The 21,387-nt window shown below is 34.6% G+C and overlaps 1 protein-coding gene and 1 long non-coding RNA gene across 2 annotated transcripts in view; both read left to right on the forward strand.

The window, feature by feature from the left end:
• The window catches only part of ppp2r2ab (protein phosphatase 2, regulatory subunit B, alpha b), a 31,075-nt gene extending 9,688 nt beyond the window's left edge, over window positions 1–21,387 (forward strand). Inside the window, 8 exon segments of the mRNA NM_001309438.1 lie at window positions 4,827–4,924; window positions 6,172–6,337; window positions 7,717–7,829; window positions 10,146–10,323; window positions 10,442–10,606; window positions 12,012–12,181; window positions 14,488–14,579; window positions 20,081–21,387. Coding sequence (NP_001296367.1) covers window positions 4,827–4,924; window positions 6,172–6,337; window positions 7,717–7,829; window positions 10,146–10,323; window positions 10,442–10,606; window positions 12,012–12,181; window positions 14,488–14,579; window positions 20,081–20,360 — 1,262 coding nt within the window. The 3' untranslated portion in view covers window positions 20,361–21,387.
• Window positions 694–3,870, forward strand: LOC141376351 (uncharacterized). The gene is made up of 2 exons (XR_012386249.1): window positions 694–1,418; window positions 1,788–3,870. It is a non-coding gene; the product is annotated as an uncharacterized lncRNA (long non-coding RNA).

The raw sequence follows: 21,387 nt of genomic DNA on the forward strand, positions 1-21,387 counted from the left end.
ACAGTGGAGATTTCTCTAGTTATATCGTTTCAGTCGTTTGATATGCAGTGACATGCAGTCAAATATTTCGCCAAACACTCCTTAGGGATGTGGGGACACGCAGTCAGATATTTCGCCGAACAGATCCGCCACTTTTGGCGCTCATAAACAATCATTAAGCTCTCGTGCTGCAGGAATGAGGAGTTCTGCTGAAGGCGTGCAGCTGGCGTGCTGTGAGGAGTTTGCGTCTTTAATAAACTACGGCAGTTAGCGTTCACTGAACAGTAAGAATGATTATTAATCCATATTAAATAGTCCCTTAAAAGTCACGTCTCGCTTTCGGTTTCGGGCTTTGGCGCGTTTTGCGCTCATACTCAAGCGTACCGCGCCAAAGCCCAAGTGTACCGCGCTCAGGCACACCTCTTCCAACCGGGCCAGGGCCGGCCAAGTGAACCGTGCTTGAGCGCGATTCAGCGCACTCACACTTCTCAAACGATCCGGGAAACGGGCCTGGGCACGGTACGGATGGCATAGTGTGAGTAGGCCCTAAAATCATGTAGTGTGAACTAGGCTTTAGCAACAGGTATGGGGCTCAAATTTGCTTGGGATTAGCTTATTTACTATAAACTGGATTTGATTGTCATTTCAAGCAAAGGTGATACTGAATGTATGTAGCCTACCAAATGCTGATATTTCTTTTAGAGTACTGCCATAAATTAGGGGAGATAATATTGTAAAATTATGGAAAAAACTTTGTGATGTACACAATAACCAGTACAAAACCATAATGGTACCGTTCAAGTGGTACAAAGAGAACATCTTTGTTCGCTTAAGTTATTAATATTTGCATTGAGGTACTAATCTTTACTTTTAGGATAACAATATGGACCTTTTAGATTTAAATGCAAACTTTTATTTGGTACTACCCCGGTTTAGTTAAATTTCTGACAGTGTATGATCAAAGACATGGTCAATAGTTCATTGAGAGATTTATCTCTTGTCTTTTTTCTTTTTTTGTGACAACAATTATTTAATTAATGCACACAATAAAATCATGCATACACAATGTTAAGACCTAACATGCATGTGATTGGATGCAGCACAGAAGAAAATATGTGCACTGTGAAAATCAAAAAAAAAAAAAATGATGCAAAATTGATTTTAAAACCCAGTTACAGCTGATTTATACTTCTGCGTCAAGCACACATGTATGGTCTGCCACAGCTTTTGCGCAGTCACTGACCCCCTCGCCGTGGCCAATGCGGACGCACACATCTCAAAAAATGTTTGTACACGTCATGAATCAGTTCATGTTATTTATCACTGCTGAATTAATCTGCAATCCTTTTCATGATTTTGTTGATTCATTTGTCCTTCGCAACAAACACAAGCACATGCAGAAATTTGAGATTAGTTCACTAAGATATTGTAATCTTTGTGTACCTTTTGCATATTCTAATAAAAAAAGATATTATAATCTAATTCGCAAACTTGATTTGAAGAACCAAAATAGCCATAGATCAATTATCATGTTTAACAGATCCAGGATCTGCTATGTCATCTTAGAACATTAGGTTTTTGAAATACACAAATATTTGAAAACACAAATACACAAGTATTTGAGAAACACAAATGTTTTTTTTAGTAAGACACTACAAAATGTACAATCGCCTTACATCAAGAAGTTTGCTGGTTCAAGCCACGACTGGGTCAGTTGGCATTTCTGTGTGGAGTTTGCATGTTCTCCTCGCGTTTGCTTGCTCTGTGTGCTCCGGTTTCCCCCACAAGTCCAAAGATATGTGGTATAGGTGAATTGGGTAAGCTAAATTAGCCATAGGGTATGTGTGTGACCGAGTGTGTTTGTATGTTTTCCAGTGATGGGTTGCAGCTGGAAGTGCATCCGCTGTGTAAAATATATCCTGGATAAGTTGGCGGTTCGTTCAGCTGATTAATAAAGGGACTAAGCCGACAAGAAAATGAATGAACGACTGCAAAATGTAATAGAACAGTGAATAAGACACCAAAGTAGGAAACACCTTTTGTCATGCTTATTAAGAATGCTAGTCAGTGTTGAAGGCAGCAGCTTGACGTATTGAACCAGTTTCCTGTCAGCAGCAGGATGTCAAGTGAAAGACTATGTGTGGTAGATTATTTGACCTTTAATTCATCACACCTCACTCTGCAAGAGACCAAAGCACATCCAATTTAGACTTCAGGCTTATATGCATCTTAAGTTCTTTACTTTACCAAGTATTTTTTTTAAAGGACACCTATGATGAAATCAGCTCCATAAGCTGATTTGGACAGAACTGTGCAAAGGTATAGTGTGTCCACTGTCATATTAAAGTGATATAAACCCAACATTTATTTTTATTTTTATTTTTTTGTGATGTTAAATGATTTTGCGGCCCACCGCGACGTGACATAGGAGTGCAGTTTTCCCCACCCACTGTATTGATTGACAGGTGGTATGTTTGTATAATTACATGTATACAATAACATGTATACATTTTTTTCAAATAAACTGGAATTAAAATATTTGCTACAACTCTCTGTGATTTTTCTAAGTTTAAACTTTTTTAAAACAGAGCATGTTTGTACATGCACAGACAAGAAATCACTTTGTAATTCTCAACCACTATAATCACCACAGCCACCTGGTGTCAGTAAATGCGCAGCAAAACAAAAATGTATGTGTGTGTGTACTGCAAACAGCATTTGTGTGAGACTCGTCATGTCAGAAAGGCTTGAATTAACTGATAAGCTGTATTTCAGCTTTATAAAATCTGTCTCTGTGCTGTTTATCTTACGTAACACATGATGAAAAGCAGACATGCATGTGGGAGTAGTGGGCGGGGAAAAGCAGCTTAGTTTTATTTAAAGCTACAGAAACAGTTACAGTATCCTTAGATACAAAAATTGGCAGATTCTGAAGGCTACGTTAAATAATCTGATGGGTATTTTGAGCTGAAACTTTAGACATATGCTGGAGACACTAAAGGCTTATCTTACATTTTGTAAAAGGGGTTAAATAGGTGCCCTTTAAAGAAACTTCGCTGTATTTGGTTTTGTTTCGAGGATAGGGCAATTTAATCAAATGTTTGTTTGTTTTAAACATTGATTCTGTTTCAATTCTCAAAAGCAATGAGTCAACTTTCTAAATATTTCAACCCTTCACTTTATGCATTTGAATTAAAGAGGTGAGTTCTGTGTGACTAGCTATGTTTCCATCCAAAAATGCGAATGAACTTTATGCGGAAAACTGGATTATCGCATAAAAGACAGGTGAATAAAGCAGCGTTTTTATCTAACGAGTCAAAATAAACAAAATTGTCACTTCCTGATTAACTGGTGCCAAATATCAACAGTAAACACTGAATTTGCTGCAGTAGAAGAAGCTGTGTCAATCTTTTCTTCATCTAATAAATGACTTGCACCTCAGAAAGCCATCCTGACACGCAGTGAACGCGCAGTGGCGTCTGAAGGTGTCAGAAGCGGAGACGCTCTTGATTCTGGAGGTCATTAATAATATAATAACACTAATACTGAAATGGTTCAGGCATTTAGAATGACCAAAACAACATTTCAGATGTTTTACAGTGTGCTCAGCCTGCTGGTTTATCTATTTATGCACCTTTTTGTCATGACATGATTTTTTTGTAACAAAATCACATGACATTTTTTCAATGCGCACACTGAAATTTGTGAGATAATTGTTTCCATCGTAGTTTATGCGCATCTTTTCTTATCGAATAAAATGTTTATTCTACTCAATTATAAAAATATTAAAAAATTTTATGCGCATTTTCAAAATGTATACGCATCATGGCATTTTCTGCTGCATATTTTTTTCAGCTTTGCCACAAAAGCAGTATTTAATCAAAAAATAAAGTTTATTCCGTATGAAATATAATTAGCTTAAAATAAGTAGTTATTATAATATTAATAAAATTAACATAATATAATTATCTTATCTAAATCTGCTTTTTTTCTAATGGCTACAAAAAAAACACTGTTGACATTCCTAATAACTGAACTTGCTTAGTTAGCTTAATTAACCTGGTTAGCCTTTTAAATTGCGCTTTTAAGTCGAACAAAACTAGCATCTTCAAAAATAACTAAATATAACTGAAAATAGTGTGTACTGTCATTACAACAAAGACAAATATTAGTTATTAAAATCATTATGTATATATAAATTAGAATTTCTCCATTGTACAGCACTTAGGAAATATTTAAAAAGTAATTTAAAATTTCACAGAAGGGCTGATAATTACGCCTTTTTCTGCCTTTTCATAGCTGTAGACTTTCACAATGGCAGGTTTTTGTGAAAACCTTAAATATGGTCTTCAGTAAAGTCTCGCAGTATTATTTTTCAGTCTCTTGTTTTCATATCAAATGGGATGGTCTCTTATGAGAATCTTTTTGACTTGATTCAGTGATTTGATTTCCCTTTAGCTCACACAAACACATGCTCCAGTCCTCCTATTGTCCCCCAGGCAGGGTCAGACTTACACAAAGGGCCCTGACCTTACTTTTTTTCTCCTGCATTCTTCTGCTCTGCTGGCCTACAAAGGGTTAAACTCATCCGAGAGTCAGTCTATGGCTGTCCCAAGAGTGCATATTGTGGCAGAAATCTAGGTTACAGATGTGCGGCGTCTCTTTTTATTTAAAGATTCATGTCATCGAGTCAGTCAGTGTCTCTCCGGCTTTTGATGCTAAATCTGTTGGAAGCAAATCGCACGTTAAGTTGTTACTCCTCAGGGTGTTTTTGGCAGGAGTGTTGTAGCTGTTAGGATGAAGTGAAGGAAATCTGACAAATGTTGTGTGCTCCTCTCGTCATACAGCCGACATCATCTCTACTGTGGAGTTCAACCACTCAGGGGAGCTGCTAGCCACAGGAGATAAAGGCGGACGAGTAGTCATCTTCCAGCAAGAGACCGAGGTACAGGATGAACCAGAGCTAAAGATTATTTTGATGATTTTTTTATACTTTTTTTTTTTTATTAAACTTTTAATGTATTGGGTTGCCATTTTAAATTTAATTCATCTTTATTTCTATAGCACTTTTACAATGTAAATTGTGTCAAAGCAGCTTAACATAAAAGTACTAGTAAATAAAAACTGTGTCAGACCAGCTTACAGAATTGAAGTTTAGTTTAGTTCAGTTCAGTGTGGTTTAAATTTCACTTCTGACAGTCCAAACTCTGGAGCAAATTGACACAATTTGGAAAGCAACTTACGTAATTGCTACATTTTTTTATTATTTCTTTGGTTAATCTGACAGCAGTCTAGCTATTGATTATAAAACTATTTTAATAAAAATAATATAAATTTAAGTAAATTACAAAATGTGAAATTTAAAAGCTATAGACCTTTCATAACTGTAACAAGAGGCGATTAAATTAGTAAAACAGGAAATAAGTTAGGACCATTGTTTTTGTTTACATCCCTCAAAATGGTTATACAAAAAATATTTGTATTTTTTATTTTTAGGTTAATATGTTGCCATAAATATCCGAGATACAACATTTGCCAATACAGACCTTTTTTGGGATGAGTTGTTAAGTAGTAATAAAATTATAATTTGGGACATTAATGTTTGTGTTTGGGTTAAAATCAAAGTACTGTTTAGGACTGCAACTGACTATTATTTTTAATTGGTTCATCTCCCAGCTATTATTTAGCTATTAATAGTAAAAAGTAAAATCTTAGTGCCTGGAACTACAATTAACAATTGTTTTAATAATCAATTTATCTTTCAGGTTGTTTGTTCAGTTAGAGTTAAAAATAGAATTTTTTTTCACTGTTTTATCGATTAATCCTTTAATTATTGTTCTGATTTAATAAATCTAGTATTTAAACTTATGGCTGCAACTAACTTTTTTTTTTTTTTTAATGGTTTATACTTTTTTTTTTCTTTTATTAGTCTGGTAAAAATCCAAATATGACTCTTTAAATAATTAATTCATCTTTCAGGTTGTTTACCAGCTAGATGCAAATGTTATGTATTATTTACTTATTAATATTTAGTAAATGTTGTTCAGTTTTAAATTAGTTTACTCTAAGTATCAAAAAATACAAATCTGTCCCAAGCAATGCCAATGGTACCTTTCCTGCCATTAATGTCATTATTAACATTGCAATCGCTAACCCAAATGTTCTGACAAAAATGTATTTTTTGTTTTTCAGAACAAGAGTCAGCCACAGTGCCGTAGTGAATACAATGTTTACAGCACATTTCAGAGCCACGAGCCTGAGTTTGACTACCTGAAGAGCTTGGAAATCGAGGAGAAGATTAACAAGATTCGCTGGCTACCACAGAAGAACGCTGCACAGTTTTTGTTGTCCACTAATGGCAAGTAGAGCACTGGGCATCTGTACAGTCTTTTACACTGACCAGTCCACAGTCTGTTTTACTGAAGGTTACATCTAGTTGAATTATTAGGTAAATAATACACACTTGAGGCGGTAATGCGGCCACAACACATAGCAGATGTTGCTTTGTTCGTTCTCAAACTTATACTATGTTTACCTCAGCTAAATACATTGTTCAGATGCATTTTAAAATGTCAAGTTTTTGTAACGGGTCTGTGAAACTACTTCTTGGCACATTCATGATCAAATCATTTTGCTTTAGTTTTGATTTATTGTTGACAATTGTAGGTTGTACAGTAACCGAATGATCCAGTGTAGTGAAATGGAACTTTAATGTGGTCAAGACCTGCCTGGAACTGCTTTCCCTGTGCAGTTCCCTGAAGATAATTGCACATCTTTATCTGGTCACAACCAGGACGAAAAGTGCACTGCCACATTTATGACAAGTCATAGCATTAGTTCATGTACAATTAATATAAAACTGCAGATGCTGTCCTTTCATGTGACAGGAAATAAAACAACGTCCTGAGTCTTAGATGTGTTGTGGACTGATACACACTGCCTACACTCATAGAAAACAATGTGTAGAATTTTAAAGACATGATGTGGGGCTGCAATTCTTGTCCAGATGAGACACTTCCCCCCTTTAGAATCTCCATCAGTCAATTAGAATCAAGCATTCGACATCCCTGTACCATAAATATGATTAACACTGAGCTATGGGAAATACTGGTGATTTATTAGATATAAAATCATCAAATTGCCATTTAAAATACAAAATAACAGTAATTTAAGGTCTTAAATTGACATTTAAAACGCATAAAGTGCAGTTTTTCCTATTTTTAACCCTTTTTCATTTCTAGTTTGTAATCGACATAGCGTTTGTGCAGACTGATATATGCATCTATACAATAGTAAATACAGAATATTTCTTCTTTTTTTCTTTACTGGAGAACCATTTAATAACTACTTAAGTTGCTTTAAACCCTGCAAATTCTCCAGACTTTTTCCTGACTCACCCATGCATCTCCATTCTGTCTAAAAATACAAACTCTCTGTTGTGTTATGCAACCGGTGTGTATTTAAGGCTGTCTTGAATAGACTGAATGCTGGGTTTTCTGTTCACCCACACACTGGAAGATGGGTAGATATTTGTGGGGCAGAGTTCAAATTAGACATGGGAAAAATGTCCAGATGTTTTCAGAATTTGGGGAACTGTCAACTCCGTTCGTTATGCCAGTCATACTTGCTATTATTATACTGTATGTGGAAATAGGCTTTTTTTTCATGATTATTTCAGCATGAGTTGTATTGCTGGTCTTGCACTTGGGGAGAAATTCTATAATATTATAATTGCAGATAAAACTATAAAGTTGTGGAAGATCAGTGAGCGGGACAAGAGACCAGAGGGATACAATCTGAAAGAAGAGGATGGACGCTATAGAGATGCTTCTACCATCACAACTCTACGGGTGAGTTACGAGTACAAAATTTTAAATAAAGGTGTAAATCGTGACCGAAATGTAGAGATGGACCGAATGACCAGCTGACAACTGGAATTAGCTGTTATTTTGCATAATCAGCCTGACTGTTGAGCAGACGGTCCATAATGTTAATGGCGGTGCAGGCAATGACATCAGAGACATTCATTCTAACATTTTGACCAGTTACCCATTAACTGACAGAATTTGACAGATTAATACTGTCAGCTTTCAAATATTGTCTTTTTTAAAGCATTTGCTGAGTATTTGTAAAGCATTTGCTAAATGAGTGATAAATACTACTGTTCTACTCATTGCCTTCAGAGGGAGAAAAAAAACAATTATGTTTAAGTTTTTAGTAAGTGCTTCATTAGAACAATATTGAAAATATCAGAAAATAAGTATCTATAAAATAGTAGAGCAAAAGAATACATACAAATATTAATCAACATATTACATATGCATATTTAATCTTTGGACTTTTGTTTAATGAAATGTAAAAAAGTTTCGTTTACAAAGAGTGGAAATAAAACTTTTTTTTTTTGTCGAGCATATTAGAGAAAACTGGTGTATTTGGGTTTTTGATAATGTTTTTTTTTTTTTTTTTTTTTTTTAGTAATGTGTTAATTTTTATAATGTGTTAATTTTGCAATATGCAATAAAACTGTTTTTGTTTGTGTATACTGTGAATTATAGTACTTAGAAGAAGAAGAAAAAAACGATGGAATCAGCAAAAATCTGTACTAACAAATTAATTACAAAAGTCACACTTACCAAAAAAATTGTAAAGAAAATTGCGTTTGGTGCATCTCTACTGAAATGATTTGGGCTCATCCACTTGACCAATTACAAAGGTAGTCGAAAAACAAATTTGATTGAATTACTTTCATAGTCTAAACATTTGTTATTGAATGCATTCAGACATCCAGCCAGTGTTGCCAACTATTTCCAATGAAAAGTAGCTAAATGTTGCCAGATGACATCACACACTAATTTGCATATAAGTGACGTCATCGCATAATATCTGACAAGCGTAAGCCCGTCATGTCTCTACTCTCTGTGGTGCCGTGTATTATACTATATTAAAACATTACATCCAGATGCACAATAAATAGGTTTTTATTAACATATTACTTTGCGTAACTCAAAACTACATCTTCATGTAGTATACAAAATAATTAATGTTTTCTCAAGTTGACTGGCCATCTCAGCAAAAACATTATTCAAAATATGTCCATTTAGATTTGTATTAAAAGTAAAAGTAATACAAACACTTTTTGATAATAATTGTATATTTTCATCTGTAAAACTGCTAATAAATAGTTACATTCTTTTAAACAATCACAGCTTGTGTACTAACTCTTTTTAACTTGTGAAATTAAAATATTTGACAATATTGTGAAAGTGACAACAATTATAGCACTATTGGAATTTATTACTACCTAAATTACTAACAATTATACATGTTAACAAATATCAGTGAATGAGCAGTTATGAAAAACAATCTGAGCTAGCAACTTACTCTTTTAAAATTGCTAAAGGTAGCCAAATGAATGTTAAAAATTGCTAAATTTGTTGCTAGGTGCTTTTTTGAAAAAAAGTTGCTAGGGTAATATGACTACTATTACTAGGGTAATAAGTTGCTAAAGGTAGCAACAAAATTGCTAAGTTGGCAACACTGCATCCAGTACATGATTATTCTGTAATATTAGATCAAAGTATTGATAAATGCAAGCTTTAAAATATCACTTATTTAAAATAGAAGGCTTTAGCAAGATTAAAATTGTCATTAATCTCACTTTTGATCTGTTTATTTCATCTTTGTAAAATTTATGTGTTAATTTTCAATCAATGTGACACTTGACCACAAAACCAATCATAAGGCTCAATTTTTTGAAAATAAGCTTTATCATATAAATACTATTATAAATAAGCTTTTCATTGATGTGTGGTGTGACATACTGTTTGATGTACAACTATTTTTTAGAAATGTATATTACTAACTAACAATCATGTTTTATTTATTGGTGGAAGGAAATTTAGAGAAATTTACTCATAATTTTTGGGATCAAATTAAAATCAGATCATTTTGAGCCCTACTGTGTATTTTTGGATATTCCCAAAAATATACCCATGCAACATAACACTAGGTTTGTGGTGCATGGTCTCAAATAACCAAAGCAGTAGTGCATTTTGCAATGTTTTTGCAGCAGTTCTACATCTTGCATCTTTCTATGACAGAAAAATGTAGGAGTCACATGCTCATCTGCCTATTTCAACAATTAAGCGAGTGAACGGTTTGTGCAGGTGCCAGTATTTAGGCCTATGGATCTCATGGTGGAGGCCAGTCCGCGAAGGGTCTTTGCCAACGCTCACACCTACCACATCAACTCCATCTCGGTCAACAGCGACAATGAGACCTATCTGTCTGCAGACGACCTGCGCATTAACTTGTGGCACTTGGAGATCACAGACCGCAGCTTCAGTATCCTACAAAATACAGCAGATAAAGGAGAATTCCTGTGGTTTAAAATGTTGTGTTTTATTGATGTGGCTTTTGATGTCGGTTCAACAGTGTTATGTGGCTTTAACTCTTGTGTCAGACATTGTGGACATTAAACCAGCCAACATGGAGGACCTAACGGAGGTTATCACAGCCGCAGAGTTTCACCCTCACCAATGTAACACGTTTGTCTACAGCAGCAGCAAAGGCACCATCCGCCTGTGTGACATGCGTGCATCAGCACTTTGTGACAAGCACTCTAAATGTGAGTTATAGGAGCAGACCACGTCATCTACACTACTGAATCAAGTACTGGATTTAGTGTTTTGTAAAATCCGCACTGCTGAAAGCAACTTTTTAGAATAATGCCCTTTGGGCTGTGTGTTTTCCCTCTTATTATAAATATAAACTAAAATGACAGCAGTTAGGAAATACTGTAATAATAGCAGTGTGCTTGTGCTTGAGCTCTGCAATTTGACACAAGTGAAATCAGGCCGTGTTTATTTTTATATTTGTATGTAACAATAGTCAAGCTGAAAAAATGACACACCACCCACTGAGATATATATATATATGAGGGTATCAGTCGATAGAGATTTTTACAGTATGCGTGGATAATGTATTTATTTAAATGAATAAACAATGCACAATACATTTATTACAGTATTTTTCTTTGTTGATGTTGATTAATGAAATACATTATTTTTTGATAGAGAATTTGTACAGCATGAGACTGCTTTTATACATTAAAGCAGCAAAAAAAAAGAGAGCTCTGACTCTTTGGTACAGTCTCAGATAAGGTATTGTTTGTTTTGATATCTTATATCAGTGCAAATTAAAACTTTTTAAAAAAAAAATATGTGAATTGAGCTTAAACTAATATTTTGAAAAGGCCCCAAAACAATTGTGATTAGAACAGCTTTTTTATTTAAAAAAAAAAATAATAATAATTAAATAAGTATTAATTTATTTCAACACACTTTTTTGCAGAAAATTACAAAAAAAAAAATCTGTACAATTAAAACATCCTCTTTCCCTGTTCACTGCATATTCTGCCCTATCATGAGATTGTTTAAAAAGATGGAGTGTACACAATATATTTAACTATTAAAATAATCAAAAGACTCATGTCGTACCTTTTCAGTCACAGTCTATCATGCTATAGCCCTCAAAAGTTAGGAATGTTAAAAATATTTATACGTGCTTAAAAATCAAGGATTATTGCTGTCTTCAGTTACACTGTTGCCATTTCCTCTCCTTTTTTCAAATGTTAAACAAACGATGGACCAGTTCAGCTTCTGACATATGGCCAAACTAAGCCATGCAAAAAAAAAAAAAAAACAATTCACAGCACATGTGCTAGCTGTTCAAACATCATATGCATGTTTAGAAAAATCAGGCTATGTTTCTCCAGCAAGCATGTTAGCAAATACAAACTACAGTTATTTACAGTTACTTACTAGTTACGGATTTAAAATGTAGCTCAAATTCCCAGCATTTAAGTAGGATCGAAATGAGGCACTGAATTTCGAATTCTGATTTAAACCAAGTATAAACCTGTCATATGTGACACCTGATTTTAAACTAGGCTGTGGAAAACATCCAAAGTTATAGCACTTAGAAAATATACTTGCCAAAGGTGTTTATGCATCATTTTTTTGTCCTTTTAGTGTTTGAGGAGCCTGAAGACCCCAGCAACCGCTCTTTCTTTTCTGAAATCATCTCCTCTATCTCAGACGTCAAGTTCAGTCACAATGGCCGCTACATGATGACCCGAGACTACCTGTCAGTCAAAATCTGGGACCTCAATATGGAAAATCGACCCGTTGAGACATACCAGGTGAGAGTTCAGAAAAATGCTTAGAGTAATTGTGCCTAAATTGTTGTTGGTATAATTTATAATCTTCATTTCAACAATATATAAATATATATATTTATTTATTATTATTATTGTTTATTTACCCTTTTTTTAATAAGTTACTGTAGCACAAATATTGCTTTTTGTAAATTTAAAAAGTGTTATGTATAATTAAATTTTTCTAAGCAAAAACTAAGGTGGTCATTTCCTTTTCTTTTTAATTTTTTTTTTTTCATAGAAAAACCCACTACAATGTCACAGTGTACTGATGGTTTATACAGTGTTCCCTCGTTATTCCCAGGACTGTCTAAAAAATAACCTGCAATATTCGAAATCTGCGAAGTAGTCTGCTTTATTTTTTACAATTATAGACGCTTTAAGCCCTCACTGCTCTTTATACACTTTTCTCAGTAAGGCATTAACATTTTCACACTTTTCTCTCTAGTTTAAACACTCTAAAAGTTACAATTTTCATAAAAAGATAAGTCCAGTATCATAAAATGAAACCAGTGATTAAAACCCTTTGATCCTTATTTCTTTACTTGTACCTTCCTTTATCATGTCCAGAAAGTCAACTTTTTGTGCCATGGTTAGGACCTTTCTCTACCTTTTGGGTGCTACCACAGGTGCCTTTGGTGGTGCAGGACATTTCGTCGACATTGTGGGGAGAAAACTTGCAAACATACAGTACAGCGTTTTATAGTCACACTGCTAGGAATCAAGGATTTATGTAAATTTTGCAAGCTGAATGCATTCTGTACTGTAGAGGAGCCACAGCATAGATGAGATCGATTGACAATGGGCAACAGCCAATCAGGACACAGAACACAATGTGCAAATCAGGATGGAGAACACAATGCGCTAATCAGGACACAGAACACAATGAGCTGTAGAAAAAAATAGCAATAGACCAGGAAAGGTAAATCATGTTGTAGCGAGAGACCACTGTATAACAAAAACATCTTATTAATATTTAGAAGAAGAATCTTTTGATAACATTAAGACAAAATACTTAATACTTATATTGCCATATTATTTCTTGATACTTGGATGGATGATGGTATCTATTTTGGATAGATTAGTTTCTGTTTTTACTTTAATATTTTATTAACTTTATATATAATTAACTACTATTTTATACAAATGTACATAGTTTTTGCACTCTGTTTCGAAATTTCGTTTATATGCACTCTGTTCAGGTGAATGACATTAAAAGGCTGCTACTTCTACTTAATCATTTAAAATATAAAAAATGTCAAATGACAAAGTAGCTATTTGAAATATTAAAGTAAACACTATACCTAAATTTAATATGCAATGTTAAATCACTCCTGTAAATTTATTTAGTTGAGGTCAAAAATGTTGGAAAACACTCTCCTTGGTCCACACTTTTTATATATACAAGGAATGTAGGAAGGAAAATAGAAATGTTTTCAGTACTTATAATTAGAAGCATTTTTTTAACATCATATCAGACTTATTACAATAAGTGTTATTGTTAGAATTAAGATTATTTAAATATTTTTATTTTAATGTTCAAGTTTTAGCCTGTTTTTTGAGGATTTGCTTAAGTTGTTAATGAGAGGTTAATGAAATTGTGAGCTACCTACTCAAACATTTCTGGTGATGTTTTTTGTTCATTGATTTTTCTGTAAAATTAATTTTGTTTTCGTGGTTTTATGTTAATTATAATAACTGTGGTGTGTGTTTGTAAATGTAGGCAATCTTTAACTGCACTAGACTTGATTTTACAGTTTTGTGTTGTCCTATGTAGTCCGCATTTCAGTGAAGCAAGCAAAAGAGCAATTGGTCTGTACAGTAGTCAACATTTGAAGTGGATCAAAACCTTTCATCAAAGTTGTCCTAAAACTATTGAACAACACTCATTCTTGTCTTAGCTTAAGTTTTTTCCCCTTAAATGTTGACTGATGTATTGTCATCCACTTCAGTTGCTAGAATTCTTGTTTGTGTATTAAGACAATTAAAAAAAGTATTATTTAAAATACGAATTAGTCAACTTTAGGGGGCGCTACATGCACAGTTTAAAACTGTAGGATTAAAAATCAACATGTCAGAAGTCAGCAGTTTTGGCTCAACCAATTGGGAGCGTCTTTACACACCCAGATATTTCTGATCAGCATTCATGGTTTAGATGAAGTCATCATATGTGACAGTGTCGTTTTACTGTACTTGAGCATGTGGATGAGTTATTGCCTCTGACACAGCAGTGAAAGTTATTAGTGGAGATCAGAGTTCATGTCCCGCTGTCTTGTTTTTGTGTTCTGCAGGTTCATGAGTACCTCAGGAGTAAGTTGTGCTCTCTTTATGAGAACGACTGCATCTTTGACAAATTCGAGTGCTGCTGGAACGGAAACGACAGGTTAGACTTTTGCTCTATGAGTCTGTATTGTTACATTTCTCTAATGGAAGAGTGGCCTCCCAAATGTAAACGCTGCTAGTTTCAACTCTCACGCTCTTATAAAAGTGTCAGTAAAAAATGGGGGTCTGTGAAGGCTTGTGTCCACTGAGCAGTACAGTAGAGACATTACACACTTATTTTTGTTTCTGCTGTAAATTGTGAGTGGTACCAAAATAGCGAACTGTACTAGGTTTCTTTTTTGGGACCCTTACCTAAGGCCACCTAGCACACAAATGTACTGTTGCATCTTGACCAGAGGCAGTCAAACTTTTTAGACCAGAAGGCCTCATCAAATTCTGCGAACCAAGTGAGAGACCAAATCCTTTTAAATAACTTGTATTTACAGTGCCAGTATGCATGGAACATGACAGAAGCATGTCACGTTAACATGTAACAGAATTTTTTTTAATCCTAATTATTGTTAAAATCACAAGACAAACTAATTTACACTACTATTATATGTACTTATCAATACCATTAAACAATTAAATGAATCCCTCATAAAAAAAAAAAATTAAGTGGAAAATGGAAAATATATTACCTGACAAAAAAAATCTAACATGATGAGAATTTAATTTTCAAAAATGATGACTGAGGTTTTAAAAATTAAAAAATGCATTGACGTTACTTTCTTGACATTAGAAATTCCCCTTTCTGTCCGATATTGAAGTGTTTTGTTGTCCATTCTTCCTCAAAAACACAAAATTGTCAACTTTTCTTTTTTTCCCCTTACTCATTAATGATCGAGTGCATTTCTGAGAGCGTGTTCTAATTTTACTGTGGTCGCTGACTGTACATCAACTTCATTATCAACTTACTAATTATGAAACCAAAATTATTAGTTTTTAAAAACTGCTTCGCTGACTGGATATAAGTGTTCAATATGGGCCCCAGGTTGCCTCCCTCAGATCTAGACTCTGATCTAGCAAAATGCAGACGGGTTTATAGATGATTATCAATTTGTTGTGCTACAAGAAGAATAACAACACCGGGAGCTGCATTTTTAAATACACTGCATTATCTTTGTTTATTCGCTGGAGTTCTGAATATGTTATTAAAATATGACAAAAAAAATCAGAATTAAACTATTTCGAAATTCACTCTGTGACTGTGAAATTCAAACTGTAACATATATCAACTATTGGCCTGTTTCCACTGAGTGGTACATTACAGTATCGTACGGGTTGGTACAGGTCACCTTTAACTGGCTTGCATTTCCACTGCCAAAATTGTACCAATGCCAATGGCCGTGGAGTACGACAAAGTTTCAGTCGACTTGATTCTCGCTCAAGGAAATGTCAAAGTAAAGCTGTACAGGTCGTTCACATAGCATACTGTATGAGAAGCAATTCTCACAAAACAGATGCTTCATACACAGAAATACTTGTGTATAAATGTTTATTACTAACCTTTCTATGAGCATGATTTGATCATAACTGCAAATCAATGATAGTGCGAAATAGCCCTCTGTGACATCTGCAATTATATAAAATAAATACTTAAATGCAACATATGAACACACACAGACCCTTACAGTTTCTGATATGTTACCAATTACAGAAAAACTACACACAGCAAACATTTAGTCCTTATTTGGCTTCAAAAACAACACTCAACATATAGCTCAAAGTCTGTGCAAACCTCTCATCTTTATCTTTGATCTTCACAAGCACATGTAATTTCTTGTTAGAAAATAATTTTGTTATTCTTAGTTCATAATAGTCCAAAAGGTGATGATAATAGTTAAACATGGCAGTTTGTTTATGTTTTAGGTTGCTGTAAGAATCAAATGCTGCTCTGTTTTTTTTTTTTTACTTCTCCTTTGCATATTCACTCTCATGTTTGTCCAAGTCTGAATGGATCGGATCTCAGAAGCACTTCAATAATCACACTCACATTATTATAATCAGCTTAAGAATCAGTTGAATTATCAAAACGGCGACAAGGTTTGTTTAAGCTTGGGTCGACCGTGGCTCGTCATTACATGTATATATTATTACGGTGTAATGTCTCGGCTGTGTATTTAAAAATGGCACTTGTATTATTTTCATTCTTCTGGATTTTGCACGAGCGAGTGACGTATTTCTGTAAACCAATAGTGTTCAGCTGCGCATCTGACTGCGCCTTTTGGTACTCTTTTGTTATACCAGGTACCCTTTCGAAAGGGTACCCAAAAAGTATTACGGTACAGTTCGCTTTTAGGTAACTTTTAACAGTGGAAACGGTCATAAAAGTGTACCGTACCACTCTTTGGAATGGGGCCATATGTAACTACTAAATAATTACCATACTGCACTTACAAGTTAAAAAAAAAAATCGCATCAAAAATAATAACTGAGATCTGCATTTTTTTTTTTACTGTATCAGCTGGTTAAAAATCCTGCTGTTGTTCATGGGGTATGTGTCAACCAAAGCATTTTTTCCCCAAGGCAAAGGTGTTTTTTCTGTTTTCTATAAGAGCTCTGCGTTTTTGACTCCAGTAGTTTTAAGCAAAGTGCTGTTTTATTGTTTTTAATGTGTAGAGTTGGAGAATGTTCAACCCTGAATTAAACACTGCACTTTCACAGTTGAGCAATTTTTTATAAGATTGCTGTCGTTTTCGTAAAATTACCTTGTGCTCTTATATTTCCAAACTACTCAATTCCAAAACCCTTTTTCAGTCACGTCGTATTGTACATGCAGCTTTAAATCCAAGAGAGGTAAAGCAATTTAAAGTCTTACAGATGGACTCTCACAGATTCTAACATTAGCCCTTGCGATACTTCAGTAAACTATACTGTTCAGAACTTTGAGTTTAAATCATTTAAACACATTTTCTAAAATATATATTTTTATAATAACTAAACAGTCTAGTGTTAGTTTAGTCTAATGGGAAAGGTTGACTATATAAAAAAAATAACTGATAATGGCCTGCTGAATTTTAAGAAAAAAATAAAGCTATGACTGAGTTCCCTGAAAACAATTTCATACATTAGGGGCCATTTATCCAATGGGTTTTTCCATTTCTGTGCCCTACTTTTTATTGTTTTTTATATAACAAGCATTTCACACAACCATCTAATTTTTAAGACTGTCAAGTTATTGGAATTTCAACTTTTACATGTGGCACCAGTAGCAAGTTGACATGAAAACTGTTTGATTTGACAATAGGCAGAGGGCATTAAAAAAAAAAAAAAAAAAAAAATTATTATTTAAGTTTTTATCACTTAAAAATATATTATATATCACTTAAAAATATACTTATATATATATATATATATATATATATATATATATATATATATATATATATATATATATCAGTATATTTTTAAGTGATATATAATATATTTTTAAGTGATATATAATATACATATTATATATATATATATATTATATATCACTTAAAAATATACTTATATATATATATATATATATATATATATATATATATATATCAGTATATTTTAAGATCCAATGATGTGTTCTGTGTACATGGCCCCTTAGAACGATTAGCAGTCAATTAGAATCGAGCATTCAGCAGACCCCATGAAATAAGATAAATGGTAATGTGAACACAGGACTAAAACAAAATGAAAACCTATTAAAGAACATGCTTCCTGAGATTTAATTAGCTGACATTTAGTCAAGTAGCGCTCAATATTTAGACCTGTTGCATGACGCTCTATTGGGGCCCGGACTGACTCTTATCTTGAGGAGCCTCTAATCACTCAAAGACAGGCCGAACGGTGGTCAAGGTCAGAGGGAGATTGGGATAGAATGTCATGAAGACACGTCAGTGCTATTGAACACACTCGTCTTCAACTAAATTAGTCTCAATTGTCAATTAGTCTATAGTCAACTACATCCTGTCCCCTGAACTGAAGAGTCTTCCAATTACCTACTTAAAACTTCAAGCCTTTTGTAGGGCACTTTTTGAAATACTCAAATTGGAAGAAAAACAAAAACAAAAGTATTGCTGGAAGTTATTATAATGGACCTTTTATGATTAAAAATATATACGCGTTATAATCATTGTCAGGGAAGTTATGCAGGTTAAAGGTTTGCTTCACCCACAAAGTAAAATGTCATGCTCTACTGACCCTCATGTTGACTAGCATGCTGTAATATGACCAAATTTCTGTCCCTCTTTTAAAAGTCCAGACAACTAAAGATCATAATCAAAATGGGCCATAAAGGCAAATTAACAGAAATCCAGTGGTTGAATCCAACACTTATAAAGAGAGTTAATCACTTTAAGATAAACAGATTTAATTTAGGTTTTTATCACTTAAAAACACTTGACCAATTATGTTTAATGTAACAAAACACTTTTTTGATTCAGCATGACATCAAACATGAAAAATAATATACTCTGTCATACATGCAAATAATTATGCTTTGGTGTCATTACCAAGAAATAAACTAATATTCATATTTCCGGACTATTGGTTTACATGTAAAATGGGACAGCAGGTTATTTCTGTATGTTTTTTTTTTTTGTGTGTCTGTCTGTCTGTCTGTCTTCATCATCATCAGTGCTTTGGTCTACATATCTTGACCGATTCCAATTTCTTTTTGGTAAGCGTGCTGTGACCTGCTCATACCAATTTTTGCATAACTATAATATTAAAATCATTTTAAAAAACGTATAGTCCAAAAAATTAACCACATTAACAAAAAAAATACATTTGCTACACTTGACCCTGCCACACAGACTCGATGCAGAAATATGAATTGGTCTTAATGTAACTCTGAGTCTGAATTGTGTATTTAAGTGAAGGTGATTTGATTGCTATATTAAAGTTGGTTACGCCAAGGTTTGTAAGGTGGTTGTGGCTGCAAATCATGAAAATAGTCCCACATTTATACACTGTGGAAAAAAGTTGTGCAGAGATTTGTCATTTGCAGCTGTAAGTGTAAACGCGGGTGTCTCTGACAACACTGCAGTAACACTTTCCAACGCTAACAGAACAGCTTGGCTGAAATCAGGCCAGGTCATGTGAAAAATTGGCCAATTCCGGTTCCTGGCTGGTCGGTCATGCATATTTCGCTGTGTTGTACCAAAACATGGATTAAGTTTGAAGTTGTTGCCATCCATATCCTATTCATTCACTTACTTTCCCTGTCCCTAAGCTGCAAAACATGGGTTTGTCGTTTAGTAATACTTGAGTCACATTGAGCACTCCTATAAAAGTGATGTAGACGTAGAGTGTTCTGAAAAAACAGGGAAGGGTCTCAATGAAATGCGGCCACAAGATGCCAATATTGTTTCTGGCTTGAGAAAATGCATGTTAATACTGGTATGTAACAGCTCCTTCATTTCCTTTTCAAAGATTAATCTTAAAGTCTTTCAAGTTTAGAATGACATGAGCATTTATAAGCGATGACAGGATTGTAGTTTTGCGGTGATCAATCCCTTTAACTGGCCAGAGCAGGTTTGTTAATAGCATTGTCTCTCCGGTTTTCTTCTTTGGTCTCAGCGTGGTGATGACTGGATCATACAACAACTTCTTCCGAATGTTGGACCGCACCCAGCGGCGAGATGTCACCCTGGAGGCTTCGCGCGAGAGCTGCAAGCCCCGGCAGGTCCTCAAGCCGCGCAGGGTTTGCGCAGGAGGCAAGCGGAAGAAGGACGAGATCAGCGTGGACAGCCTGGACTTCAACAAGAAGATCCTACACACCGCCTGGCACCCGCAGGAAAACATCATCGCAGTGGCAACCACCAACAACCTCTACATCTTCCAGGAAAAAGTGAACTAATACTGTCATCACGGGGAAAGAAAACCTCCGAACCTCTCTCGCTCTATGTGAAACCAACAAAAAAAAGTTGAACTAGCAAGAATCATTTCTGTGACAACCACCGTCATCACATAAACCAACCTTGGCCTACTCCAGGACAGGATGAACTAGTTGAGCCAACTAGCGGCTGCCAATACTGAGATAACTGGTTCAAGCTGGTCTGGAGAAGAAGCGCAACCTGGCTTTGGCCTCTGTGGCACCATGACATGCGCCTTGCACTGGTGATGTTGTGCCAACCTGTGTCTGTACCCTCCATCCCTTTTCCCCTTTACCCACAAGTCAGTCCGAGCCCAGGGATGAAATGGGCAGCAAAGCTCTGACAGATTTCAACCAGTTTTTTTTTTCTTTAGTTTTTTTTTTTCTTTCATTTTTTTGGCTTCGGTTTCTTCAAGGTGTCTGTATAAAAACTAATTTGAACTCATATGGATGTGTCCCTGTGTCCTTTAATCCTCGATGTTGTTTGTGCCATTGTAACCGTTTTTAAACTCTTTTCAGAGAAACTGCCAAGTTGTTTAGTTCATTTTAATTCTGTTTCAAGAATAAGTGTCTCTTCTTTTTTCGTTTTTAGATTTATTTCTTTTTAGTTTACTACTCTATACATTTCATACTGTCCCGTTCCACTCCATACAGCTACAAAATGGTTTCAGCCACGTTTCGTTTCAGATATCCATGCACCATGGCTTTGGCCCAAAGAGTTTTTTTTCTTGTTGGTTTTCTTTGTGGCACAGACGGCACTGCCATGTTTGCTGTAGTAGTTGACCTTCTACATATGTTCAAGCACATACACTCCCAGTTGGACTGCTCACTCATGTACAAGTCATTCAGCCTTACAGGGTTTATTTTCCTTTGTGACCCATGCCCGATTTCTGTCAACACTCTTCTCTATCTCAAGAGTTACAGTTTGAGAAAGATTATAGAGATTATGATAACGAAATGGTATTTATAAACGGAACAAACAAATAAATGAGTCGTGTCCTCTTCTTTGAAA

This window comes from Danio rerio, chromosome 10, assembly GCF_049306965.1.
Source record: "Danio rerio strain Tuebingen ecotype United States chromosome 10, GRCz12tu, whole genome shotgun sequence".
NCBI lineage: Eukaryota > Metazoa > Chordata > Actinopteri > Cypriniformes > Danionidae > Danio > Danio rerio.